At 42.9% G+C, this 27,503-nt stretch overlaps 1 protein-coding gene across 3 annotated transcripts; it reads right to left on the bottom strand.

The window, feature by feature from the left end:
- Positions 1–1,556: 1,556 nt before the first annotated feature.
- On the bottom strand, positions 1,557–24,714 carry chd8 (chromodomain helicase DNA binding protein 8). Of its 3 annotated transcripts, none has more exons than XM_083928393.1 (39): positions 24,654–24,714; positions 20,936–21,972; positions 20,526–20,825; positions 19,166–19,279; positions 18,554–19,047; positions 18,322–18,433; positions 16,856–17,059; positions 16,637–16,705; positions 16,484–16,539; positions 16,259–16,376; positions 16,098–16,181; positions 15,855–15,992; positions 15,630–15,751; positions 14,978–15,221; positions 14,719–14,895; positions 14,071–14,214; positions 13,852–13,950; positions 13,609–13,768; positions 12,229–12,439; positions 11,893–12,088; positions 11,521–11,691; positions 11,091–11,384; positions 10,556–10,776; positions 10,269–10,471; positions 9,908–10,064; positions 9,546–9,635; positions 9,345–9,448; positions 9,000–9,123; positions 8,680–8,755; positions 8,315–8,586; positions 7,811–8,040; positions 6,637–7,287; positions 6,448–6,554; positions 5,529–5,750; positions 4,937–5,032; positions 4,556–4,669; positions 2,879–2,980; positions 2,646–2,750; positions 1,557–2,494 (listed from the first exon to the last, which is right to left on the bottom strand). In XM_083928393.1, the coding sequence occupies exons 2-39, from the start codon at positions 21,869–21,871 to the stop codon at positions 2,123–2,125; spliced, it is 7,689 nt and encodes a 2,562-aa protein (XP_083784519.1). In that variant the 5' UTR covers positions 21,872–21,972; positions 24,654–24,714; the 3' UTR covers positions 1,557–2,122. The 3 variants fall into 3 exon arrangements, with proteins under 3 accessions (XP_083784519.1, XP_083784520.1, XP_083784518.1); XM_083928394.1 differs by having other exon boundaries at positions 4,937–4,999; positions 16,856–17,062; XM_083928392.1 differs by having other exon boundaries at positions 16,856–17,062.
- Positions 24,715–27,503: the final 2,789 nt, after the last annotated feature.

A 27,503-nucleotide genomic window follows, 5' to 3' on the forward strand; every position in this document is an offset into this window, starting at 1 on the left:
CTAGGGAGGCGTCCAGGGTTCATCCTTACTAGATGATCCTGAACCACCTCAACTGGCTCCTTTCAACGCAAAGGAGCAGCGGCTCTACTCCAAGTTCCTCACAGATGGCTGAACTTCTCACCCTATCTCTAAGGGAGACTCCAGCCACCCTCCTGAGGAAACACATTTCAGCCGCTTGTACCCGCGATGGTATCAAGTATCGTTTTTTAAAATTTGAGTATTGTATTGAGGTTTAACATTCTGGTATTTAGTATCTAGTGCTATTAAAGGTTGCATATGTAGAATCTTTTATTATAAGCTATATTAAAAAAAATACACTTGCCGCGTTTTGAGGGGTTCAGAATGAGTGAAGTATTGCTTTGCCATAAAAAATATATTTAGTCTGACTTAATATTAAAAAAAAATTTGACAGGTTTGACAATGACTTTGTCACATTTTGTTTACATTGAACCTGAGTGATCGGAGACGGGCAAAAACCAGAGTCACTATAGGCCCAGCATTCACTGATGAACTGAGATTAAGGAGTTAAATGACATTAAAACAAACGCCCAAATGGCTACGTTTCTCCTTGATCGGTAAGCTAACTTTCATCTTTACTTAGCTGTAATGGCTAACGCTAACTGTTAGTCAAACTCCTCTGCAATACTTGTTTTTATGGTGTGATTTGCCGGAGGGGATGGGTTCAAACAGGCTCAAACAGAATCTGGTCTCCTGTAGGCTACTGGGCCGGGTCTGACCAACCTGGAAACCTGAGTGGTGGAATTATGTTTTGTTGTTGCGACGACGATCTTGAGACACTAGATGGCGGTGTTCTGCTCATTCTCCCTATTCAACCTTGAAGTATTTATTAGGGGAAGTCTCAAGAATGTTGTATACCGCATTTCCTCCAGATAAAGGCCGGGTCTCTAATAATGGACGGGGGTGAGGTCGGCATAAACAAATAAAGACCACAGGGGAATAAACTCCTGGTGGCTCTCACAATTATATGCGTGCCAACTGAGCAAAATGTATATTTCTTTCACTTTAATTTAACAAATTCAGCAGTTTGTTTCTTCAATAGCTTGTTGTTCTGCTCTGATGTGATTTTTGATTTTAGAGATACAGGAAGTGTTGTTTGTATTAACAGTGTAATGCAGAAACTGTAACAGGAGCCTCATATTTATACCTACCAAACACAGAAAAATAGAAATAAATGCCTGCCTCTAATACAAGCATGTATCAAATAAAGGCCTGTTAGCTTTTGTAGTTGAGGTAAATAAACCATCTTGTCGTTCATAATGTATGGGAATCATTTTAGATGTAAATAGGGCACAATTATTAAACACTTCTTATTGCTTATGCTTGGTGAGTCACAATAATACACACAAACGAGCTTTCACTGTAGATTGCTGTTATTAATTTCACAGATACACTCAGATCATAAAACAAGAATAGTAACTCATTGCCGTCATCTTTGCACAATAGTACACTATTGACCAGCTCTACATTGTACAATACACCCATCCTCCTAGCACTGCTTCAGTAACTAATACTTTCCCTCCCTCTCAACCCCCGCCCCTCCCATAGAGTGAAAACAATAACAGTACATCCACGCACTGGATCTTTTTTTTAGTTCACAGTCTCGTCTGGACATGGGAGATGTGACCGAACGAGGTTGTGGGATCTGGATCCAGGCTCTGCTCAGTACACATGTCCAGTTTCATGTGGCGCTAGAGGACCAGCATTGAGGTTATTTGATAAGAAAAAGGGTATCTGTACAGCAAGGGTCCCCTTTTGGTCATGGCTGGGAATGTCATGGGAAAAAAAAATAGGCCGGGAGGAAGAGGAGGAGAGTGACGAGTTGTGAAGTAAGAAAGCTCAGCTTTTTTTGCCATTTTGTCTGAGGTCAGAGAGGAGGACCGAGGAGAGAAACACAGATGATGAAAAAGAAAGCGGATGGGTGCAAACTTGCTCCTTCCATGGAAAAAAAAAAAACCTTTATAAAATAAATGCATAAAAGTAGCAACGAAAATACACATTCATCCATAATTTGATACATAATATGTTAAAAATAAATGAGGAATAACATGATCCACTGTTGAGAAGGGGACTAAGTCAGATGTGTTGGGGGAGAGGGGTTCAGTCAATCCTCTGAGCTTGATGAGGAGTCAGAGTCCTTCTGTGCTATGATGACATCGTCCAATAGCGCCTCCTGATCCGAGCTGTCATAGTCACCTTGGGAAAGGCTGTCACCGCCCTCCATTTTAACGTCAAAGTCCGGACTGGTGAGGAAGTGATGGGAGGTCTCCAGGTCCTCGTCATCCATCATGTAGGCTCCGTCTGAGACCAGAGTCTCCTCTTCGACTCCATCCAAGTTGGGGTCTTCGGGGACGGGCTCTGGAGTGTGGTGATGGTGGTGGTGATGGTGGTGGTGGTGATGGCGGCGTCGACTTTTCTTGGGGATCTCTGAGTGCTCCGTCAGCAGTCGGTGGAAGAAGGTCTCGGGCAGGAAGCCCTGTGAAACGAATACATATTTATATCATTTTAATTAAATATATATTGTCATATTTCGTAAGACATCACATTTTTGATGAGAATAGGTTGCACATTTCTACACAATACTGAACAGCAAAGTCTTGTAATAATTCAACATCTTGAGAACGTACAGAGGTCCGAACAGTTTGAGACCAGTCGGGTGCGACGGCGTTATCAGGATTCTCCTCCAGATATTCCCTCAGGTCTTGTAGCATCGGACAGAAAGCAGCTCCGACCTACAGGAGGAGAAACATTTGTCTCTTAGCAACAAGAGAACTCCCCTTACACACACACACACACACACACACTCACGCTCGCACCCACAACACATGAAGTGTATGATGCCAATTGTTTTGTGTCTCACCTTCTTCCCTGTCCTCATATTAATGACTTTGACCTTCTCACTGCCTGTGAGGGCTTTATCTGCCCTCCTCCTCCTCTTCCTCTTGCTCCTGTTCACAAGAAGCTGAAGAAACAAAACAGATTATGTCATAAAGCTGAGACACATTCAAGACATTTGGTTTCCGTATCAGCCAGAGATCAGGGCAATAAATGAATGTACCATGTCATGAATATACCTAAAGCCGGGCATGCACTGTAGGACTTTGGAGTGAATCATCTGATGTGAAAGCAAAGCTGACGATTTATGTGCTCACACCGCACGGCCCGATTGTCAAGCCATGACCGGAGTGCTCGCACTGTACGTGCAAAATAGAATATAAAAACGGCCCGTTTGCCCCCTGCTGATCGCTCTGGCTATTGAAGATATTAATAGATATTTGCTAGTGGAGGTGTGTTACATTAAACCAGCAGTTCACAGTGATCATCACCTCTGACAACATGATACATTACTGTGTAACTTGATGCATTAGGTGCGTTTTCACTGTGGTCTAATACCAAGAATGAGGCAGGTCTATCTCACCAAAACACATCTAATTTGCATGTGAGTCACTTGAGTGCCCGTTTAAGCGCCCGTTTAAACGCCCTGTGGAAGAGCAGGGCCAAAAAAACGTCCACTCAAACCCCTGAGAGAAGCTGGTCAGTAAATGTAGTTCTCATTGGGATGTGAGGTGTGGTAGTAGATGCCACAACAACATGGCGAAGTAGTGACACTTTTATCCAGTGGTGTAGTAGAACCCAACGCAGAAAATGATCTGTGCACACGCATCTTTGCACGGACTTGCGGCCAGGTTGGATTCTGACCTGTGGTCTTTTGCTGCATGCATCCTTTCTCTCCCATTTACACACAAACGCATACACACACACACACACCGTACTGCAAGCGAAGTGACCGTCTGTCTGTCCACAAACACTTTTACAGCACCAAGAATTTTTAAAAGGTGGCGTGTATTCTTTCATGTTACTTGTACATAAGTTGATGTTGTGCCACCTCAAGTCAAACTACAACTATTCTGTATTTCTCTTGAGGAAGAACACGCCACTGTTTCACTGATCAGCTGATCGCAGGCGATCAAAACCCAGTGCTGCGCCACCTTCAGAGTCTCGTAAGTCTCACCCGGGCCTTTTTTTGTCAGTCTCTGGCGTGTCATGGCATCATGTTGCCATGGCACTTTAAGACACCCTGTTTGCCACTTTGCGCAGTGAGATAAAAGTCACTGACCGTGGGGAATCGAGTTGTAGCTTGTGGTGCAAGAGCCTGACGACGACCGACCAAAGTTTCTGACGTGTCAGAAATTCATCCGAGCGACTGACAGCCGGTCAGGAGCAGTTGGTCGGGCCATGGTCGAAGCTGAAATTCGGTCCCGTTCCAAAATGAGTTGTGGGGCTCACAACTCGGGTCAGAAACGGGCTCAAACTGTACTCGTATGTAAATGGCCTGATCACGAGTATTTGAGCTGATCGCGATCATTTTGTACAATCGTTGGATTCCAGCAAATTATCTAAAGTTTAACTGACACTCCTTTGCCAAGGATCACGTCATTTTGATGATCAGCCATTTTACATTTACAACATGGATTTAGGTTTAATTGCAAAGCAGCGCTGTACGGCATAAAAACAGACAATTAATTCTGAAATATACCTCCAGCATGTCTCCCTCCACCTCATAATCTGGGTTCTCCTTCAACCATGTGGGAGGGTCCCTGCGTCGAGGAGTACGCTCCAGAGGATCATTCAGTCCCTCCAGGTCTGATAACTAAAAGGGAGACCAACAAAAATGTATCAAAACGAAATCCAAAGCACTTTGGTTTTTGCATTCAACTCTTCCTGCTCTATTAAGTAGCACATCTAGATATACTAGGACTGCTCAGTTATGGAAAAGAGCATAATAACAAATATTTGGGTCAATATTGAGATCATGACTATCCCTACACCTATACACACACACATCTATACGTAACGGAAAGGGTGCCCTGGACAAAACAAGTGGAACATAATTGAAAATGAGATCTATAAAACATACCTCTTGGTCCTTGCGCCTCTTGCGGCCACTGCTCTCTCCCCCCAACCCGTTGGGCATCAGCGCCTGCTTAGAGAAGGTCAGCTTCAGCCCCTCCTCCTGACAGGGTGGCAAACACAGAGACCTCCGATTATCCTTCAACTACACATCTCAGCCGCACCTTGTAGTGTCTGTTTTTGACATTAAACGCTGACCGAAACCCTCACATTCACACAGGTGAAATTATTTTATTCACAAAGAAAGGCAACCGTATTGTCCAGTCGTTGCATTCTTTTGGTAATGTGAACAAACAATCCTTTTACCTTCTTTATTTTGGGTTTTCAAGAGGATCAAAATACATTATTGAACTTCGTTGTGTTGCTTTGTTAACAGTATATATGCAATACAGCAAATTAGACACAGCTGATTTTGAGCTCCTCTGTTTTATTTTTCAAACATTTCTTTATAAGAAAAGATAATTATGGAAGGTAGAGTGAAAAACTTAAGTGGAAAAAACAGAAGGTGATGACTATATCAAAAACTTGAGATTCAGAGTGATAAACAAGAGAATTCCACTTTATTTCCAACATTATTTCATCCTCTACCATTTTCTCACCTTAAGGAGCTTGACAGTGAACTCTCCATCCTCTCCATCTTCCCCAGGGACACCAGGCGTGCCGCTGGGTTTACGGATCACTCTTGTGTAGGCCATCTCGTCTGTCGTCAGCTCTGAGCTCGGGTTGAGCTGAGCCTCGGGCATGTAGCGCCGCCCTGAGGGCCACTGACCGGTCAGTGTCAGCGTACATAAACTGTCCAGACGGTTGATCAACACACGGTCCTGAGAAAACGAAGCAGGAGCCTCATGTTATCAGTCACTCATAGCTAAAGAAGTCACGATATGAGACTTTAATATCATGATTATTGTCATAAGAAACATCACAACTTCATAGTTTTCGCGAATATTAAGGGGAGGGCATTAATAGAAGAAAAAAGACAAACAAGTATTCTTTTGTCCCGCACATAAAACAGGTCAGCCTACTTTATATTGAAACTAGACGCTTCAGCACTACTATTCCCGCAAGAGTCAGGACGTAAATAGCAACACAGTTCATTTCTCCAGGCGTTACATTTGCGGTCACTTTTAGACGACATGCTTTACAAATTGGATATCTTCGACATCAACCTCCTGGTCATTTTGTAGATGTCCAGAACATGATGCTGCCAATTTAAGGCACTTTTTTGGCAGATATAAGGTTAAACCCCTCTGACATTTTTACAGCTCTTCTTCTCAACACTTCATTTGAGTGGCACAACAACTCTCTCCCCCTCAAAACAAAATACACACTTGTGACATGGCAACTATGCAGTTATCAGGACAACGTAGATATCAAAGCTTCTACAATTCTTACGGTTATGAAACTCTGATGTTACGCAGCTTCAGCTACGGCAAAACTAGTAAATCCTGACATCCCTACTCACAACAGTGCTTTGTGATTAAATCTAGACACACATTTTGTAAACTGAACATTAATTACCTTGGGCCAGTCCACTCTGAGAGGATCGGGAGGAGGAATGCCATCCTGAGACTGAGTCATAGAGAGTAAACTATTGTCTTCATCCCCGTCACACAGCTTCATGCCTGCTAAGAAGGACACAAAATACTTACATTTGTTGTGTTTGTTCTTTCAGCTTTTGACATTTTTCTCTTCAACTACCAACCTTACCTCTTTCCCCCTCTTCCTCACTCTCTCCACTCTCGTCACTGCTGCCTGATCGCCCGGATGACGATGAGCCTGAATCAGAGTCAGAGTCAGAATCCGAACCACCCTCTCCCTTCCTCCCTCCTGATTTTCTGACTCTTTCCCTGCTCCTCTTGAGGCTCCAGCCCTGCCCTTGAGCCTTGCCGTCATGGTGACTCAAGGGCGTGCTCTGCAGGGCAGCGCTGATTTCACCTCCAAGCAACCGGCCGTCTTCTTCAACTACCTCCTCCTTCAAACCAGACAAGAACGCCTCTGTCTTCGGCTGGCTGAGGGGCATGATGGGCGGCGCCTGAGGTGGAGGTGGTGGGGCCTGCTGGTTCTGGATGAGCTCATCCCTAGCCTGAGTGAAGGTGAACTGTGGGTCTGAGAAGATGGAGAGCTCAGTGCGGCTGACACCGTGCAGTGCGGCACCCAGCATCAGCTGGCGATCATGTTCTGGAATAATCCACCAGGTGGGCAGCTCGGAGCTGGTCGGAGCCAGAGGTAGACGCTCCTCCAGCAGCGGGTTGGGCAAGACTCTCTCACGGAGGCGACGCAGGAGGCTTATACGGTAAAGGGTACGGGAAGCACGCTCCTCGGTGATAGGGGCCACAGTCTGGGAAATCTCTGATGAATCTGAACAGGGTAAGAGAGGAGATATTTACTATGACTTGACTCTAGTTTTATCAAACTGTCAAAAAAGTTCAGTTCAGTTACTCTGATTAGACCTTTGCTTAGGTTGAAGGTGGGCTGGGCTTTGATGAGAATTTTGTGGATTTATGAGGTCATAAATGTCCGTCTACCACTAAGAATGATAAAGTTGTACTTTGTCCCGCCTTAACAGGTGAAACAAAGCTAACAGCAGACTCTGGAAGATGTCAGTCATTCACAGTAAAGACACAGACACAGTCCTGAGGTCTAATCAACTATTTAACTGAAAACACCTGTGTGGGTGTTCAGGGGCTTTGAAATTAACATATTAAGAGTATAAAAAGCTGGATTTATAAAAAGAAAAGAAAAAGGCCTGTGCAAATGTAGTTTAAGCCAATGGAAGAGTTTAGAGTACATTACACATTGTGAGCCACCTCAAAAAGTAAGCATCCAATACTGAAACTGCTGCTCAAGACGCTAAGTCGAGCCTATGTGTAGCGGTAGTTACCTTCGCCACGGCCTGGTCGCAGATGGCAAACTCTCCGGCACATGGCAACGAAAGAGCGGAAGTATCGGCTGAGGCTCTCGTCAGTTTTTTTGTCCAGACGAGCAAAGGTCCGGAAGCGGTTCCAGTCGAAATCAGGATCTCCCTCAGGAAGACCTGGCTCCGTTTTTATCTTTTCCACACCGAAAGTCGATACCACGCGATAGAAGTCGCATTCTTCCCTGCGTGTCCACCTGGGAGGAAGACAGAAAGGTGAAATGGTGTCCGGAGATACCGGAGCTCATTTTAATAACCTAATGGCATCTGCTTGATTCCACTGTGCTTACCAACAACCAATCAGAGCCGAGGAGTCTGACAGTGTCATAACTGCTCATAAACTCCATTTTTGTTAGGTATTTTTTTTATCTTGCTGCACGCTTTTACTTTCATAAGCCTGGAATTGAGACAATAACTGCAAAACGTCCTAAGCCGCTAGATACAATAGAAGGGTAAACAATATTAATGTACCTCTGCTGGCGCTCCTGCCGTGCAATCTCCTTCAGCTTGCTGGCCTGTTCACAACGCCTGCGCCTGCGGTCGCCCTTAGCCTCTGCTTCGATCTTCAGCTGCTCCTGCCTGTAGCTGCGTTGGTAAGCTGTGATCAGCCTACGCAACCGCGCTGTAAGCGACGAGCTGGAGGGCCAGTCGCACGCACCACTCTGGCTGGAAAAGCTTTCTGTGATCACCGGGCCCAATTTGTCTTCCACAGAAATCTCATCGTCCACGTTCATGGAGTCCGGCTGGAGGTTAAATAGGAAATTATTAAACTTTTCAACAGTCTTTTCAAATCGCCTAGTGCAGAACGGCTTTAATGTGACAGCTCATGTTCGTACCTCGTCGAAAGGATCTTTGGCGTGTCTTGACGCAGGCTTGAACTCAGGGTCCTCCGAGTACTTATCAAAATCAGCCCTAAACAACACAAACAATTAAACACGGTGAAGCAGAAAAAGGGCGAGACATGTCCAGCAAAGTTAGCACCCCTTTCCTATAGGTTTCACGTAGTTCATGTTAAGACTTTAACAATTTTTAGTCAACTTGGAATGACAGAAGTACTTTGAAATTGACATAAATGTGAAAATATCTACATTACAATATCCAGTTAACTATATAACCAAATAAGTTTTAACTGGCCCTGTTAGCGAGAATCACTCACTCGTCTCCCAGCTCGGGATCACCAGTGTGCTGCTCGGCATCAATGGCCTTGTCATCAGGCCGACCTGCTCTCTCCAGGAAGCAGAGGCAGGGATCAGCCCGCATGGTGGTGTACATCTCATAACCTGGTAACAGAGAGGGAGTCAACAAAAAAGCCGAACTGCTCAACACATTGAGTAATGACACGCTCCAGATCGGAGGCCACTGCAGCAGCGTGACAAAATTACACTGTTACACTAACAGTGAACATGACCACCACTGAGCGAGAAACCATTTTGTATTTAAACCATAATAAATCCTCACTCTATTCTCATAAATGTTTTGAGCTTAGAGAGAGAAAACCTACCATGTTTATATACACCAGCGAGCAGCGAGCGGTCCGCCTCAGTATCCCACCATCTTGCAGGAACCTCCTGCTGCTCCATCTCAGGCATCCATATATCAACATCCCTGGAAAAAAAGGATGAATGAATGCATGGCATAGTGTGTTGAGGTATGTGTGCGTGTCTTCATATGGCTTAATCTACAAAAGGTTAGTTCTAGATACCTGCTATCAGCCCCTTTCAGGACAGCGTCTGCATGTTCACCAATCACCTCCTGTTTCAGGTAGTAGAGCATTCGCACCCTCAGCAACACCCTGAAGTAAAAGAGAGGTTTTTGTGTTTGAATAGGCGTGACAATGCTTTCACGTATACACACAGGGCTTAAACAGTAAGTAAATATTCCAGATGGTAAGTATTATTCGTAAAAAGTTTTAATATTATTAAGACCATCTTTGATTATCACACTTGGTAAATACTGTCCAGAATCCACTAAAGTTAGCAACAGTGTCCCAAAGGTTTTCAGATATTTTGGTCACTAAAATTGTGATATAAAAATGTAATACACAGCTCAGTGGGCTTCACTGACTTGTTGCACTGGTGCTTGAGGTGTTTGCGGTAGCTGTCGTCCAGGAGCAGGGTGTCAGGGTTGTACTTGCGGATCCACTCCACCTTCTGAACATCAAATGTGCTCTGGGCCTTTACCCTCTTACCCTTCCTGCCCCTTGGAACAGGGATTGACAGGCCTAGGCAGAGAAAAGATACAGTTAATCTCAATCATTTCATCAGTGAAGGTAAGGTAACCAGCATTTGACTGTATGAGAAAGGCTGGGTTAAGTAGGAATGTGTTTCCTCCTCCAAACAAATGAATGTATCCACTTTTTAAGCTTTTTAGAAAGTTGCCATCCCATTTAAAACATTGTGCAAGTGTCTCCATGTGCAGCTCCTACCAGAGTGGTTGAGTAATGTTTGGGGTTCACGCCCGTTCTCTGGCGGCGTGATGAGCTCCCAGATGAAACTCTTGATGTTCTCATCCCCACGGTAGTGAAGCAGACAAAAGACCAGGATGACACGGCAGATCGTCTCCACGTCACGTTCACTCAGGCGACGCTTACATCTGGCATGGGATAAGATGTCCCTCCATCGACCCCAACTGGACAAGATAACGGGTAATGGTGTGAGAACGAGGAACAGGAGTAAAGAGTATACAATGAGAAAATAATCAACGTCAATGTACCCATAGACAAGCAGGTGTTTCTCCACCCGGAAACAGTCAGTGCGGCCGTAACCACCTCCACTGTGGCGATCGGAGCGCCGCGAGGCACGCGACTGTCTGGAATTGGCAGGTGGGTACTCATCGTCGCTTTCCAAATCAGACAGGTCTCCACCTTCACCGCGTAAAGTGGAGAACTGGCGGGTCTGCTTGCGGACTCTGGGAGTGTCGATCACAAGGGTGTTCTGTGGTAGAAGAAGAACTTTTAGTCCGTAATATTACTCTGAGCTAGAGCTGCCACGGATGACTTTTTGTCGGTTGATCTAAACAAACAATTTTTCTCTAAAGAAAATTTGAACTGACCATTTAATTTAAGTTAATCTTATTCTGACAAAAGTGTTGAAGAGCCCTACTCTGAGCAATATTTAAGCATTTAATATTTAAGCCTATATATGAGAATACAACTACGTTATACTCAAAACGCAAAATCGACAGTATTTCACATGCTGTGACAATAACCACTGTAAAACTTTGATTAAAAAAAACACCCTGCACGTACCTTTCGGTTCATGGAGTCCATGTCTATGTCGGCTCTCTTGGCCCACTTCTGCCAGAACTCGGGGTCATCGAGGGCAATGTCATTGCGGTTCTCAGAGGCCACGAAGCTGGCCTTGGAGAACGTTGAGCCCTTGCCCTCGCTCTCGATGGTGATGGTGGTGGCTCTACGCTGAAGGATCTGGTCGATGTCCTCCTCACAGAAGCGACTTCCTTCATCATTCTCATCCATGATGGCAGCGTAGGCTCCCTTCCTCAGCAGGTCCTCAATCTCCTTCTTGGAGAACTGCTGGATTTGCTAAAAGTGCGGCAGAAAGCCATTTACACAAGCGGCACAAACTGGATTAAGAAAACACATTTTTCAAAAATAAACAAGATGTAATACAGCTGACCAACCCAAAAATGACCTGGCAGTTTGAGTTCGGGTTTCTTACCCCGTTGACATTGCTTTCTTTGTTGCCACTCATGCTCTGCAGGACGGCACGGTCCAGGCCGAGCTTCAGACTCGCTTTATCCAGCATCTCCCTTTCATAAGAGTTCCTAGTGATCAGACGGTAGACCTTGACCGCCTTGGACTGGCCAATACGATGACAACGTGCTTGGGCCTGATATAAGAATACAATAAGTGTCAAAAGGGGAATCAGATGTAGCTGCTGACATAAAAATATGAGAATGGTTGCAAGTTTTGAGCATAAAATGTAAAAGCATACACATAAAAGACTCAACAAATGAATGTAAAGACAGTTTGCAGTGTTTGCAGCCTCATTGAACTATTTATCACCAGACAAAACAGTTCAATCTTGTACCTGCAGGTCATTTTGAGGGTTCCAGTCAGAGTCAAATATAACACAGGTGTCAGCAGCAGTGAGGTTAATACCCAGGCCGCCAGCACGGGTACACAGCAGGAAGACAAAACGGTCTGAGTCAGGCTTGCTGAAGCGATCGATGGCAGCCTGTCGCAAGTTCCCACGCACTCTGCCATCAATTCGCTCATAAAGGTATCTGTAAAAAATAGTGTTAAAGTATTAATAACATACTTTCGATTAACGCTTTACAAAAGCCCTCATAATTCCGAACAATGTCAATATTTAATACGTTTAAAAAAGCATCAGCTGCATTTAAAAACACCTTGGCCATTTTACCTTTTGTTGATGAGGTAGTCCTCCAGAATGTCCAAGCAGCGCACCATCTGGGAGAAGATGAGCACTTTGTGGCCACCAGCCTTGAGGCGAGGAAGCAGCTTGTCCAGTAGCACCAGCTTGCCGGCCGACCTAATCAGGGCCTGCAAATGGAAGTCAGGGGCCATGGGGTCATACACCCCACGCAACTCTGTTATGATCTTCTCCTCCGCGCCTGGACAAAAAAAGAAAAACAATTTTATCATGCTCTCAATTTTTGGGGAATGGCATTGACCTACTGTGCAGATTTAAAGTATTGTATAATGCATATCTGTTACTCAAAGATAACATGTTTCCATTAAGAATGAGTGCTAGTTGTGTTTTGATTCACTGTTCTTGTGTTCACAGCACAAATTGGGCAGTGACCTATAGACTCTTTACCAAACCTGCAGCAAATGCAGCTCAGACTGCTCATCATGTGTCGGCAGCTTTAAAGAATTATTCCACACATATGTGCTCATTCTGCAAAATGCCACCAAATACCACATTACCACATATAAAATGTTGCAAATACTACTCAGAGTTGCCCTTCAAAATATCATATGAACATTACTCCACAATTCTGGTCAGTTAGTAAAGGGATATTTCCAAGCCTGAATATAACAAACATATATACATGCACAAGACAAAGAACATTTAAAGAGAAGGGACTTAAAGGGTTAAGGGTTAAAGGGGATTATTTCATTTCAAAACTGTAAAAGTTGCGTAAAACCAAAAAAATTCAAAAACAATTATAAGAAAATAATTCTCACAGGGTACAGGGATGAAGGGGTTTAATCATCATTATTTGTTCATTTGTTTTGATTGTTATTCATTCTGTTTGTTTTTTGCACTCTTGTTTATTAATTGTTATTGCTTGTCATTTATATATTTTACTTATATTTTGGATACTAACATATCTCAATATTATATGTTTTGATTAAATAAAATAAATATGCAATAAATTACAATATATAATGTGTATCTGAGAAATCATGAGAAAAACTATATTTTGTGGGATACGCATTTGACTATATAATATTAAAAAAAAAGAGAAAAAGATTTTGGTTGAGTTAAAAAAAACAATGATAAAGACACCACTAAAAACATAAAATTAAATAAATGTATGACAGAGGAATCCGTTACATCCCATCTGTACATGTATACTTCTTCCCACTCTATCAAAAATCAGAAAAAGAAAAGAAAAGATTCATGTATCTCTAGGCTTTCTAGTTGTGTGTTATTATTATTCTTTTATGTATGACACTTTCTGTATTCTTTGAAATAAAAATAAAAAAATTCTTAATCCACATGCAGACAACAAGATGCCAAGAACAGTATTTAGTTGATATTGTGATGCTATACCATTAATGAGGTAGGGGTGGTTGCAGCACTTGCGCAGCTCCATCATAGTGTTGAGCAGGTTGGGGACGTTGCTGTTGCTGGTTGCCCCCAAACTGAGGAAACTGAAGTTCCTCTCGAGGATGGCCCGGTAGTACTTCTTCTGGACATCCGTCAACTCAACCTGAGAAACCGCAGTCCAAGAATCAAACCGTTGCCTTATTTATGTCGTTCAGATGTCTCCTAAAAAAAACTATTTACACATACCTCAATGATAGTTTCCTGTTTGGGTGCCAAGTTCTTCTCAACATCTTCTTTGAGCCTTCGCAACATCATGGGTTTCAAGATGGCCTGTAGCTTCTGAACCTGTGGACCAAAAAACACAACATTTGTTCAGTGACAGCTATAAAATACCAATAAACGTGCACAAGACAAAGAACATTATGTGTGAATATGAGTTTGCCAACATGTGTGTATATTTCACACCTGTTCCTCTGTTTTGAGGTCTCCAAAGTCTCTGAGGAATTCAGTCTCAGAGGGGAACTGAGCAGGCTCCAGGAAATGAAGCAGGCTGAAGAGTTCCTCCACAGTGTTCTGGAGAGGAGTGCCGGTCAACAACACCTTATGTTCCTGGGAGAAACCACAGGACACCAGTAGAAGTTAGGTAGAGAAGGATAGAGGGAGGAGAGACTGAAGGAAGAAGGGAGAGATACTACCAAATATTCCACTGAGAGATTAAGAGAGGGAACAACCAAAAATAATAATAAAAATAAAAACTAGGGTACGTTTTACAATCACATGTCTTCTCTGATCCCTTTATCAAGAAAAAAACATATTAATTAATTAATTTGCATTGCACCCCAAAATGATTCCTTAATTTTTCAAATTAAGAATCACATTTGCTTCTTGGGGATAAAAGTTGTGTCAAGCCCTTAAAGTTTTTCTTTTTATATTGTTCAAGTGAATTAAAATGACTACAAATTAAAGCAAAACTGTTGCAAATTCATTGAAACCACTGTGCGAACACACCCAATGTGAGGATATCCAAACGTGCTTCTCTATATCTAGTTTTAGTCGCAAATGCGAGTAAAATGGGCGCACTGCAAAATCTGCATTTGCCGGTGGTCCACTCACCAGATCCAGCATCTTCAAGCTGTCCAACAGCTTGCAGTTGCGATTCTTGAGGCGATGGGCTTCATCGATGATCACACAACGCCAGGAGATCTCCCTCAGCTCCGGGCAGTCAGATAAAATCATCTCAAAAGTTGTGATGAGGGCGTCAAACTTGTACGCACCCGGAATCAAATGCTCCTGTACACACAACGGCAATTTTCATTAGACGCACGTAACATCAGTAAAGGAAATCACAAACAATCATAATCAATAACTCCACCTTGTCATCCTTGCAGTACATCTCATATTGCTGGATCATCTGTCGGCTGGCCAGGCTGCCGTGGTAGACGATGGCATTCATGTCGGTCCACGTGTTGAACTCCCTCTCCCAGTTGGTGATGGTGGAGAGGGGAGCGATGACAAGGAAAGGGCCTTGAATGCCAGCATCGTACTCCTCTGACAAAAGCGCGATAGACTGGATGGTCTTCCCCAGACCCATCTCATCTGCCAGGATACAGTTCTGCCTGAGGGACAAGAAACAGAGTCACAAGTGAAGTCTTCAAATGGTGCAGGATATAGCTTCATGTCACGCTCTACTACCTTTTTAATTCTAAAGTTGTGACTGCTACGACTTTAATTACAGCGCCTTACCCACTAAAACTAATCCACTTTAAATGTGGCTTCAAAATGCACTTGCACCTGTGCCTCAGTGGTCATAGCAGGCGCCCCATATACATATATAAGCTAAAAGTCCTTAATGCAGCGGCCCAGGGTTCAATTCCCACCTGTGGCCCTTTGCTGCATGTTGGCCCCTATCTCTCTCTCCTGTTTCTGTCCCTCTTCAAGTTGCCCTATCAAATCAAGTCATGAAAAGCCCAAAAAATAATTATTAAAAAAAATGACTGTAGTGTGCGCCTGTGTGTGATCAATACCTGTTGTACCAGTTGAAGAGCAACCAGTTGACTCCTTCAAGCTGGTACTCTCGGAGTGTGTTGCCGTTCTTGTATTCTCTGGTCTCCTCCAACTTCTTCCATGAACTGGCAGACGGCCGTGGCTGAGGAGAGAAGAGGAGATGGAGGGAAAAAAGTTCCATTAAAAGGGAGGAGAAATAAAAAAAATAAAAACTGCTCCTGGCTTTCTTCCACGTGACTGCTTACCGCTCTTTTCAGGCGAGGTTGTCGGTCTTGGATTTTGCTGAATTCTTCGACCTTGCCCTCGTCCACGTCCTCCTTTAGTTCCCATGTGGCGTCTTCATAAGGCAGGGAGCACCACTTCACCAAGTAGTAGACAACAGGCTGGAGGGAAACAACCATGAAAGCAAATATTTAACTTTTACAATCCCAATACTTCATAAAAGAAGGGTTATAGTTCTGAGTTCTTTACAAGGCCTCGTCTCTCACCTCGCCATTGTCCTTGTCGACACTGTGGGAAACGTCAAGGATCCTGTCCACCTCTACGTAGTCTGGGTTAAAAGGCTCCTCCTCCTGAACACAACCACAGGGTCAGAGGCAACAAAGCTACATCCTGAAATAAAAGACTCCAGCGGGTGCTCCCCTCTTACCTCCTGGAAGAGGAGCCTCATCTGCGCATGCTTCGTCTTGAACCTCTTGATCTTCTGATGGATCCTCTTATCTTTCTCCAGCTGAGCCAAACTGGCCCACTCACAGTGTAAGTATGAACTGAGGAGAGGAGAGTCAAGCTTTACTCTACTCATTCATCTGCTCAATAAAAAGAAAACTGTCAAGTGCCAAGGCCAGAGTCATTTACTTAGATATCAAACACTTACTAGTTCTTGTATTTAACAAAGAATTCCTCAACAGTGGTGTACTGGCCCTGAGACACCTTGAAGTCAAGAAAGACGTGGTAGTTGTGATTCTCATATTTACACTAAATTAAAGAATTGCTTTGGAATGAAATACACATTAATAAATAAACATACTTCCTTCTTGGTTAACCTCAAAGAGAGAATTTTGTCTACAATGGCAGCATCTTCCTCACTCGGGTTTTCCTGAAGAAATAAAACAGTAAATCATATTAAAGGCAGTTGACCTTTAATCCTCTTAGTATTCAAATCCACTCTGTTTCAATCAGGGCCCATTTCTTTGTGACGATCTTTTCAATCTCCCGGGAGAAGAAATAACCTTGTTACAATACTCACCACAAAGAACTGCATGCTGGGTTGCCCGTCAACCTCCAGCTCCATTGCTTGTTTAAGCTGCGCCGCTGTCCCGCCACTGATGGAGGCCACAGCTGCTGCGGTCGTAGTAACGTCTACGTCTTCCTGCTCGTCCTCATCATCCGTTATCTTGATATCCAAGTCCTCCGTGTACTTCTTCCTCTTCACCACGCGATTGGAGCGCCTCTTCTGGCCCAAAGATACAGGTGTAAATTGAGGGTGTTTTCAAAAGGTCAAGAAGAAGATAGAAATCCACAAGGACACACACACACACACACACAACGGACATCAGGACAGATATTATTTTAACGTTCCAACTCAGTGTGCAGTACCTACTTTCATTACAATTCAGAGAAAAAGCAGAAGACGCATGCTTCAGCCCAGGGGTGCCCAATCCTGCTCCTGGAGAGCTACTTCCCTGCACGTACTAGGTTTCTCTCTGCCCCAACACACCCAAGCAGCTGAAGCTTGTCACAGGTTTGATAATCATTAGAGTCGGGTTTGTTGGAGCAAGGAGAAACCTAAAACATGCAGGACAGAAGCTCTCCAGGAGCAGGATTGGGCACCCCTGCTTTAGCCTCTAAATGAAGGCTCGTCAGACCGTAGAGCTGCTCGATTTTGGCATTATTTTTTTTTAATTTCTATTGAGATCACAATTATTTGACACAATCACTCACTGACTTTGGAGAAAATGTTTTAAAAGAAGATAAAGAAATCAAATAGATAATATATTTTTTGTAATATGCATTTATTATGCAAGAGTTTGGGCACAAAGACTGCAGAGCATTACATTCTGAGTGCCATAATGTATCTTTATTAAATGTTTTTTAGCAGTTAATGTGGATGCACTGCATGTCCGTCTTCGACCGGTGATGCCTGTGAGTGGATGGCAGGATTACAGGTGTGCAGACGAAGAATTCTTGTTCAGTGATTTTTTTTTAGTTGTTGACTTAGTTAGAAAATAAATGGAAGTTAATGCTAGGAGTTTTATCGGCAGCCGGAAGGCCGACACGCACACAGAAGGAAAAACATGCTGGTTTGTCTTTGTTAAGCAACGTTAAATGAATAAAGTCACAACACTTGAAACCACATTCAAACATCTGTTTGTGTATTTTGGCTTCAATATATTTTGCTCACAAACAAAGTGAAAGCTCCTAAATATATTTTCAACATATTCCAGTCAGTAACTCAGCAAAAACGGGCGAAAGCGCACCGCTGTAAAGGCAAGTGGTGAGTTGGATTTATAACAAGACAAAACGAAAGCATTATTATGAAACAGAATCTGACACAACTGTTTTGTCTCGATCATCTTGTTTTCTGAATTGTATGAAGCAAAATTCGTAATTGAAATGAAATTTGATTATGAAGCAGACCTTCCTGACCATTAAACAAATTTCCAAAAGTGCACTGATGTTATTTATGTGAACATCCATGTGTTTTATTTGTACCGTAATCAAGTCATCATCCAGCGCAGTAGGTGAGGCAGGGCTCAGCTCTCCATCGGAGTGGTCTGAGGACGCGTTTCTCTTTCTTTTCTTTGCTCCCACTAGAGTAATAGTGCTGTGGGAAGGCGCAAGGAAGACACACAGAAACAGAATTAAGTCACGGTCAATAATTCATATTATTTTCAACAAGGCTACATTTCCAAACATACAGAAATTCCCTCCCTCACATACTTACTTTGTCTTAGTTTTGCTTTTGCTCTTGTTCCCTGCCCCAGGTAGGACTGTGCCTCCAGCCACAGTTGTTCCTCCTGGTGTCTTCACTTTGCCCTTTTTGTCAGCCCCTCCTGTTGTTTTAGGAGTCGTTCCTCCAGCTACAGGACTTTTCTTCTTGCTTCCACCTCCACTCGTCTTTTTCTTAGCAGACACCACAGTTACAGTGCCCCCCGTTTCGGGGGAGGTCTGTGTGGCTGGAAGCTCATCCTGGTTCAGGACTCTGGGCAGATTCTTCTCACCGCGTGCTTTGGCCCGGGCTATAGCTTCAGCCACAATACGGTTGGCTTTCTCCTGCTTGCAGAGGATCTCCACCCGCCGCACAGAAGCAGGCTCACCAGGGGCCTTGGTGATGCGGATGGCCTGGGACGGAGTGGTGGTTGTAGTGGAAGGGCCCGCAGCCGACGTGTTGATGACCTTCACCACAGAGACTGTGCCAGCCGAGGATGTTGAGCTTGTCTGTGTGGGGAAGAATGTTTGAGAGAGGAGAAAACCTACTGCCACACATAAACCCCAGAGGCCCCCTCCTTACAATAGTATCTATATATAATAAGGAAATGTCTGCACATGTAAATACCTGTGGCTGCAGAAGCATTTTAAGTGGCACAGCAACTCTCTGGCCTCCTTGTCCCTGTGAGATCTGCAAAACCTGTGGGCTACCAGTACCGCCAGCTCCTGAGACCAGCTGGTACTGTGAGAGTGATAGAAGATAGATGTCAGGTCACAGTCCCCTTTGAAAATAACCCAAGAAATAGATACAAACTCTTAACAATGCTGGTCAGGTGGATGTAACACAGTAAAGCCGTTACAGTATATGATCTGAGAACTGTCAAACATTATTTGGCGTCTTATCAACAGTAAGACTACAGCAATATCAATTTCATCTTTGCACATATCAGACCAGAGAGTGTTATTAGGCTGGGACGGTTTTCAAGTTGTGACACCTTCGACAGAGCTTGGCTAACTGTTTCCTTCCACTTCCAGACTTTCTGCTAAGCTAGGCTAAACACGCGCTGATCCACTGTCTGCTCTGAATACACAGAGATGAAACTGATGTTGATCTTTTCTTATCCAGCTCTGGATTAGAGGGCAAACAAACATATTTAACATAAACATAAAAGGCTGTTGTGTTTTCTTTAAGGTGGTTGCAAATACACACATCAGTATAAAACTGATATAAACCAAACAGAAGCATATTCACGATGAATATCTCAAATGATAAATTAGCAACTTTATTATACCTTCTGAGACCCAACTTTCAATTTGAGTTTCAGCTTGATTTAAAGAGCCATATTGGTGATTCTTAAACCTAAAACCATTCAGTCTTATGTAAGAAAGAAATCTTTTTCTGGTGTCTTTATATCCACATTTTCCTATAACTTGTATCCGATTTTCACTGGCTATGGTGCACTGATACCGTCAAAACTATGAATGTCATGATATAACTAAAAAAATAAGCCGGCGTTAACATTAACTGCTAATGGATACTAGTTAGCAAAGCCAGTGAGAGAATGTCTGAAACAACCAGAAACAACTACTACAAATCCAAATATGAGCAAACTAAAATATTGATCACACAGAGACATGTTTGTTGTGGAAGCTTGGGGATTTTGCTGGGCAGCAACATGTCACAGGGGGTCAGATTTCATTGGAAAAAAATTATTGGGGAATGGCTCAGAACTTGACAATTATTAGTCAATATTAAGTGTTCCGTGAATAACTTCTGCTTCCATTATTGTCAGTAAAATTAAACACCCTCTTTCAGTGGCATCAACAAAAAATAACCAGCAGTTTGCATCAAGACCTCACACTATAACAAGAGTAATCAGAGTAATTTGTCACAAACCAGAGCTAAAAGAAATGACATGCAGTGTAGCAAAACACTAATCTGATCAAACAAACAGATACATTCAGACTCTGAAACACTTTGATCGAACCTTAATTCCTCCTTGTTGGTTGGGCTGCTGCTGCACCTGCAGTTGAATGGTGAGGACTTTGGGCTGCCCTCCAGCCTGGCCTGCAGCCCGAGCCTGGGTCAAGGCTGCTAGCTGGCTTCCCTGGAGCACCAGTTTGCCTCCAGGGAGCTGCCCTAGCACTAGTCTAGCTGGGACCTGCTGCTGCTGGCCCCCTTGGGCTGTCTGAACCTGCTGCACTTGTGTGACCTGCTGCTGAGCTTGACCCGCTTGTGCCTGGGAGGGCTGCTGGAGAACCAGGGTGATTCGCTTTGCTTCGCCACCCTAGAATCAGATACACAGAATGAGAAACAAGAAAACCACCTGTGTCACCTGCTGCTGTGTAGGGTGACACCTTGTGGTCTGCCTGCTGAAGCAGAAGATGTGGTGCATACCTGCGTTTGGCCCTGCATGGCAGGCTGGAGCTGTACCTGGCCTTGGGTCTGGACTTGGATCTGAGTTGCTTGAGTCTGGGGCTGAACTTGGACTTGAGTCTGGCCTTGAGCCATCTGCACCTGGACCGTCTGGCCTTGCGTCTGCTGGGGCATGGAGGTCAGCAGCATCTGTTTTACTGGCCCGTTGGGAGACTGCAGCAGTCTCTGCACCCCTGCAGCACCCATCTTTACTTGCGCTTGTCCCGGGCTAGCCTGATTCAAGACTGTCCCCCCCTGCAGTATGGACATGCCAGGTTTAAGATGAGTGCCAGACAACACACGGATGACCTTTCCAGTGGTCTGGCTTGTGGCTCCTGATACAGTCTGCAGCACCTGGGCTTGACCCTGGGGACCTTTGAGAATGACAATTTTACCACCGGCCTGCTGTGTGATGGCAGCCAACTGCTGTGGAGTGAGCTGGTGGGTTATCTGTGTGAGCTGCTGCGTGGTGGCGGTGGTGGTGGTGATTGGGGAGCTGGAAACAGTCAGGGGTGAGCTCAGCAGGACAGTGCTACTGGTGACCACGCTGGCGTTGCTGACAATGGGTATGGTAGTCTGGGTCTGGATCTGAGGTACATCAACCGTGGCGGGAGCAAGGACTGAGGTTACAGTGGGAGCTGCAGCTATGGAAACAGTCTGAGCAGTCGCCACTGGCACTGGCTGCTGTGTGAGGACTTGAAGGGGGGCAGGGTCTGGGATGACGGGAGCTGCTACAGAAACACCAAGACCTGCGGCCACCGTAAGCTCAGACTCGGTTGGTGGGTCCACTTGGCCCAACGCCAGTTTAAGGGCTTCCTCCACTGGGTCTGAGGAGCCCTGAGAGAAGGAATCGTCCGGTAGGGCATCCAGGTTAAACAGGGGTGTGTCCTCAAAGAGGTCCATGATGGGGTCTGCCATCTTGCCCACTCCACACAGGGAGACGGGCACAGCGTTAAAAAGACTCCGAGATGGAAGCTAAATCGTTGCAGTCCAGGTCCTCTCAACTTTTAAGTAAACAGCTGGAGAAAGAGGAGAAACACTGATGTCAATGAAGCCCAAATGAACGACTTTGAGAGTATTTAAACTAATGCTATTTTGACTATTATAAAGCCGAAGCCTGCATACAACAACTGTGTGTGTAAGTATATAAAATAACAAGAAGCAGATAGAAACTTGGCTTCTGTGGCAAAAAGACAATCCTGCAACTTATGGTTCTTGTTTCCTTTTCAGCTCCAATTTGTTTTTTCTATGTTTATTTGATAACTTTGAGTTTGATTCTAATACAGCAAATAATGCACCGTTTACTAAAGCTTTCATAGGAACACACTGAACATTTATCTTCTTACGAGCTGTGACTGAAAGATTAATAAAGAATATACAATGTGGCTGAAGGATATAAAGTGCAAAAAAACAGTCTCTAGTAGAATAGAAAAACGATAAAAGTAAATAGTTTTTTGCTGTTATGTGAATATATTGTTGTCATATTTTATAATTTATTATTTTAATAGATCCACTTTGTTGCTGCAACAATGTAAATTTCTCACTCGTGAGACAATAAAGGACTATCTTAAGTAATATAGGTTATCTCAGTCTTGAGGTTTTTAAAAGCACATTTAGGAAATTTTAATAGTAATATACAGCGCTAAACTACAAAAGGAAATTAAAAATATGTTGTTTTTGAAAATAACACCTAACTCATAGTCGCATTGTCCACTTTCAACGTGATGTTAGGAGGTTTTTTAAAGCAGGTTTAGGTTGTTTTAATAATAATGATAATAATAATAATAAGCAATGCTACACAAAAATAACTAGAAGCAAAAGACAATCCCGCAACCTCTGGTTGTTGTTTCCTTTTACGCTCCTAATTTAGTTTCTATGGTTTCTTTATGCTTTTAAGTTTGATTCCTAATACAAGAATGATGTATATTATTATAGAAAATGTAATTATTATGATAGATATTGGAACCTGTTGCTGCTCATGTAGGAATTGTTAAACTGAATTTTCTATATGTAAAGATTCTTGAGATAACCTTTGTCTTGATTTGGCACTTTAGATAAAATTGAACTGAACTCATGGCCACCTTGTCCATGTCCACTTTCAACGTGATATGTGGACGTTTTAAAAGCATATTTAGGTATTTTTGATAGTTATATACAAACTTGAACAAAAATAACAAGAAGCAAAAGGCAATCCTGCAACCTCTGGGCCTCCAAATTTAGTTTCCATGTTTCTTTGATGCCTTTAAGTTTAATTCCTAATACAATAATTATACATTATTATTATTATTATACATATTGCAGCTTGCTGCTGCTCATGGAGGAATCGTTAAGTCTCTGTAAATCTGTAAACTGGGAAAAAGGGCTTTTATCTACTCTGCTCCTTCTACCTGGAACATGCTGCAAAAAGAGTGGAAATGAACAGAACTGACATCTTTGAATGCGTTTACATCCAGGCTGAGAGGACCTCCTTTACTTGTAATTGTGTTTTATAGCCTTATTTATTGCCTGTATGTTGTAACTTTGTAACTTTTGCTGCCTCTTGGCCAGGACTCTCTCGAAAAAGAGGTTTTTAATCTCAATGGGACTTTCCTGGTAAAATAAAATAATATTCAAAAATCATAAATAAGTGTGGTCTAGACTTTATCCATCTAAAACTTGTGTTGTGATTTGGCACCATAAATAAAATTGAACTGCACTCATGTCCACTTTCAATGTTATATTAGGATATTTTTAAAAGCAATTTAGGCCATTTTATTAATTATGTACAAAACTAAACAAAAATAGAAGAAGAAGAAGCAAAAGGAAATCCTGCAACTTCTGGTCCTCCAAATTTTGTTTCTGTTTTTATTTGATGCCTTTAAGTGTGATTCCTAATAAAATATTATTAATAATAGTAGAATTAATATTATTATAGATATTGCAGCTTGCTACTGCTCATGGAGGAATTGTTGGGTCTCTGTAAATCATAAATAAATAATAGTTAAAGTCAGTGTGGTTTAGACCTTAACTATACACACACACACACACACACACATATATATATATATATATAACTCTATATCACTGTAACGTTTGTTATGACTTTGTACTTTAAATAAAAGTGAGCTGAATTTAACAAAGATGTCGTTTTTGAAAATAACATCCAACTCATGGCCACCTTGTCCACTAAAGCACCTCTTTGAAAGCCCATTGAGGTGGTTTTAATAGTAATAAAGAAAGCTACTCTACCACAGGAAACACACTGTGAATGAAAGCAGTTGGTAGTGAAGTCAGAGGAGGAAGGGTACTGATGCTGGAGAGGTGTGGATGCTTTTCCTCTATTGCAGTCTTTCTCACAACACCGTCTGTTAGCATTATTAGCTCGTGCCCGCGACTCCAACATTGGTGCCTGTTACAAAAGCCTGCGTAACACCTAAAACACATCCAGGCTTTTACACGTAATATATCATATGTCTGGGGTCTTTTCCTCGCTTCTCCTCACGTCATTTACTACCAACCATATTCAGTCCACCGGACTCCTTCAACCTCATCAACAAACCGGACCAAACCAAAGCAACGTGCCACAATAACCAGACCCGGGTTAGGCCGCAACACTGTTTCGCTTGGTCCGCGTCTGTTTTTCTGGCACAAATACATGAAAATAACCATCATATATCATATCATAACTCTCGCGGTGATAATTTCGGGGTGCTAAATTTACCTTTGCATCGACACACATGGCTTTCTCCGTCTCACAACACTGTACGATTACAGGAAACGGCCGAGGGGAAGAGCAGGAACTAAACATTTCTCGCACAGAGAAAGCGTAAGAATGCGTGCCCCTCTACGTAACGCTATCCAACCGCTGATTGGTCGGAGCCGGCAACATGCGGCTATTTCATTGGCTGTTCGAGCTGTCCGTCATATGTAAAAGGGGGGCCGCTTCTGGGCGGGATGAGAGCATTCTGTTGTATAGTTAGGTTGAGAGAACAATGAATGCGGCCTAGCTGGGATCATTTGACTTGATGATCTTCAACATGGCTTTTTTTTACTGCCAGGGATGCTCCCGGTAGAAACAGCTTATGGCAAACGGTTTTAATATTTAATATAACCAAACTCATATCTGTAATTATATTTTAGATATCCATAACATAATTTCTCACAGTCAAAACTGAATTCTTACTAATTTCAGATATCCATAATGACATTCTTCCTATCTACAATTGTCCTTTCAGATATCCACAACATCATTCTTACTTGTACAAATGACGCCACTTTTGACATTCATGTGTATTGGGCTTTTAATTCTAAATATCTACAATTACATTTTAGATTTCTAGAATAGGGGTCGACTGATATAGATTTTTTAGGGCCGATGCCAATACCGATTTTTTTGCGGACTGCCGATATTTGGAGCCGATACTATTTTTGCCCCCTCAATTTACATCATAAAAATTACACAGTGATAATAACAAATGTTATGAGTCTCAAATTTAAAAAAAAAAGAACATTTATTGAACTCCATCAACACGGATCTGCCTGTGGACGCCTGACTGTAAATAATGCCGTTTTACAGCGGTAAAGTGTCAGAAAGGAAATGCAACAGTAGAGCACGTAAAAAGAAAAGCATAATGACTGAAGGAACAGCAAGACCATTATCTACTAAAGAAATGTCCTAAATTGACAGGTTTTTCAAGGTCACAGACTCTTTTTATGTCCTAGCGGTTTGTTGAAAGCATGATGTATAATGTGTGTCTGTGTGTGTGTTTGGGGGGGGTAAATAAACATGACCACCACTGATTACAGATATGCAGAATGTTCATTCTATCCAAAATGTAATTTTTATGGAAATTTAGAAGTGAAAGCCCAATACACATGAATGGCAAAAGTGACGTCATTTGTACTTCGTCATGGTGGATATCTGAAATTATGTTTTTGACCAGGAAGAAATGAATTACGGATATCTGCAATACATTTCCAGTCTAGTGATTAAATGTTAAAACCGCCTGGCTTTTTTAGAGTGTGTTAATCATCTTGAAGAGTTAATAGAGTGCATAAATCCAACAGGCCTGTTTGTGAATGACACATGTCAGTTTTCTTCAGGGGTTTTATTACATTCGATCCAGCCACAGGCTTATATATCAGGGGGATGCAGGGGATATGTCTCAGCCCCCCCCCCCCCCCCCCCCCATATTTAGAAGAGGTAGATTTGTCCCCCTCAAAAAATAAGGAAGAAACCCACTCCCCCAAAAGAAGTCGATATAATCATTCAGGGGGTCAAAACATTCATATATGCTTCTTACCTGTAATTATATGTTTCCCAATGATTTCAGACACCCATTTAGCGGACCATACCATCCTAACCTTGCATCACTTTGGAGCTTATGCTTCAATAAGGTCTCATTCTCTAATAGATTTGAGAGGAGCTCCAGACCTCACACCGCTCAGTCATTATCGTCTTTGTGTGATTTTGCTCTCTTGCCATCTAATAAAAAATACACACTGACCTCGTAGGCGCAGATTTTTGTTGCTTATTAATACATTTTTAAGGCATCGAGAACAGCTTTATTCTAGGCACAATTGTGATGATTTGTGTGCTTCTATTAGTGATTCGATTCTGTGTGATCGGGCTTTTGGCGCCCTCTTGTGCCCTCAGACTCAAATTTGCAGTGGTGGAAGAAGTCTCCATCTCATCTCATCTCATCTTTAACCATTTATCCGGGGTCGGGTCGAGGGGGCAGCAGCTCTTGCAGGGGACCCCAAACTTCCCTTTCCCGGGGCCACATTAACCAGCTCTAACTGGGGGATCCCGAGGCGTTCCCAGGCCAGTGTTGAGATCTTATCTCTCCACCTGGTCCTGGGTCTTCCCCGAGGCCTCCTCCCGCCTGGACATGCCTGGAACAGCTCCCTAGGGAGGCGCCCAGGGTTCATCCTTACTAGATGCCCGAACCACCTCAACTGGCTCCTTTCAACGCAAAGGAGCAGCGGCTCTACTCCGAGTGCCTCACGGATGGCTGATCTCACCCTCTCTCTAAGGGAGACTCCAGCCACCCTCCATAAATCCATTTTTATGCACCACATATGTGGAACAAACTTCCAGAAATCTGCAGGTCTGCTGCAACTCTCAGCTGCTTTAAATCAAGACCGAAGACTTTTCTATTCGCTGCTGCCTTTCAGTAAACAAAACAACTTATGAACTGCTTATATTGCACTGTAACTTCTATTCCTTTGATATTCTTGGATTTATTTTATTATTTTTTATTTGCTTGTTCACTTATTATTATACTAAATGTTATTTTTTATACGTGTTTCTTCCTAATGCTTTTAATGTTTTATGTAAAGCACTTTGAATTACCGTGTTATTGAAAGGTGCTATACAAATAAACTTGCCTTGCCTTACAAGTGGAAATACCACTGTGTAAAAATACTGAGTTACAAGTAAAAGTCCTTTTATGAAAACCTAACTTAAGCAATACAAAAGTTCACCTTAGACAACACTGAAAATGTCCCCGCTGTAGGACTAATGTGGGACTAATGAAGGATTATCTTATCTTATATGAAATAAGCCTTA

The sequence above is a fragment of the Echiichthys vipera genome, assembly GCF_963691815.1.
Source record: "Echiichthys vipera genome assembly, chromosome: 15".
Lineage (NCBI taxonomy): Eukaryota > Metazoa > Chordata > Actinopteri > Perciformes > Trachinidae > Echiichthys > Echiichthys vipera.

What these genes read in the sequence shown, in the direction of transcription:
- chd8 (XM_083928392.1), bottom strand. Translation starts at nt 21,871, where the DNA reads ATGGCAGACCCCATCATGGACCTCTTTGAGGACACACCCCTGTTTAAC. An exon ending in AACAGGAAACTATCATTGAG is followed by an intron (nt 13,769 to 13,851) that starts GTATGTGTAAAT and finishes GCGGTTTCTCAG; the next exon opens with GTTGAGTTGACGGATGTCCA. An exon ending in CCAAAGATCCTTTCGACGAG is followed by an intron (nt 8,587 to 8,679) that starts GTACGAACATGA and finishes TTTAACCTCCAG; the next exon opens with CCGGACTCCATGAACGTGGA.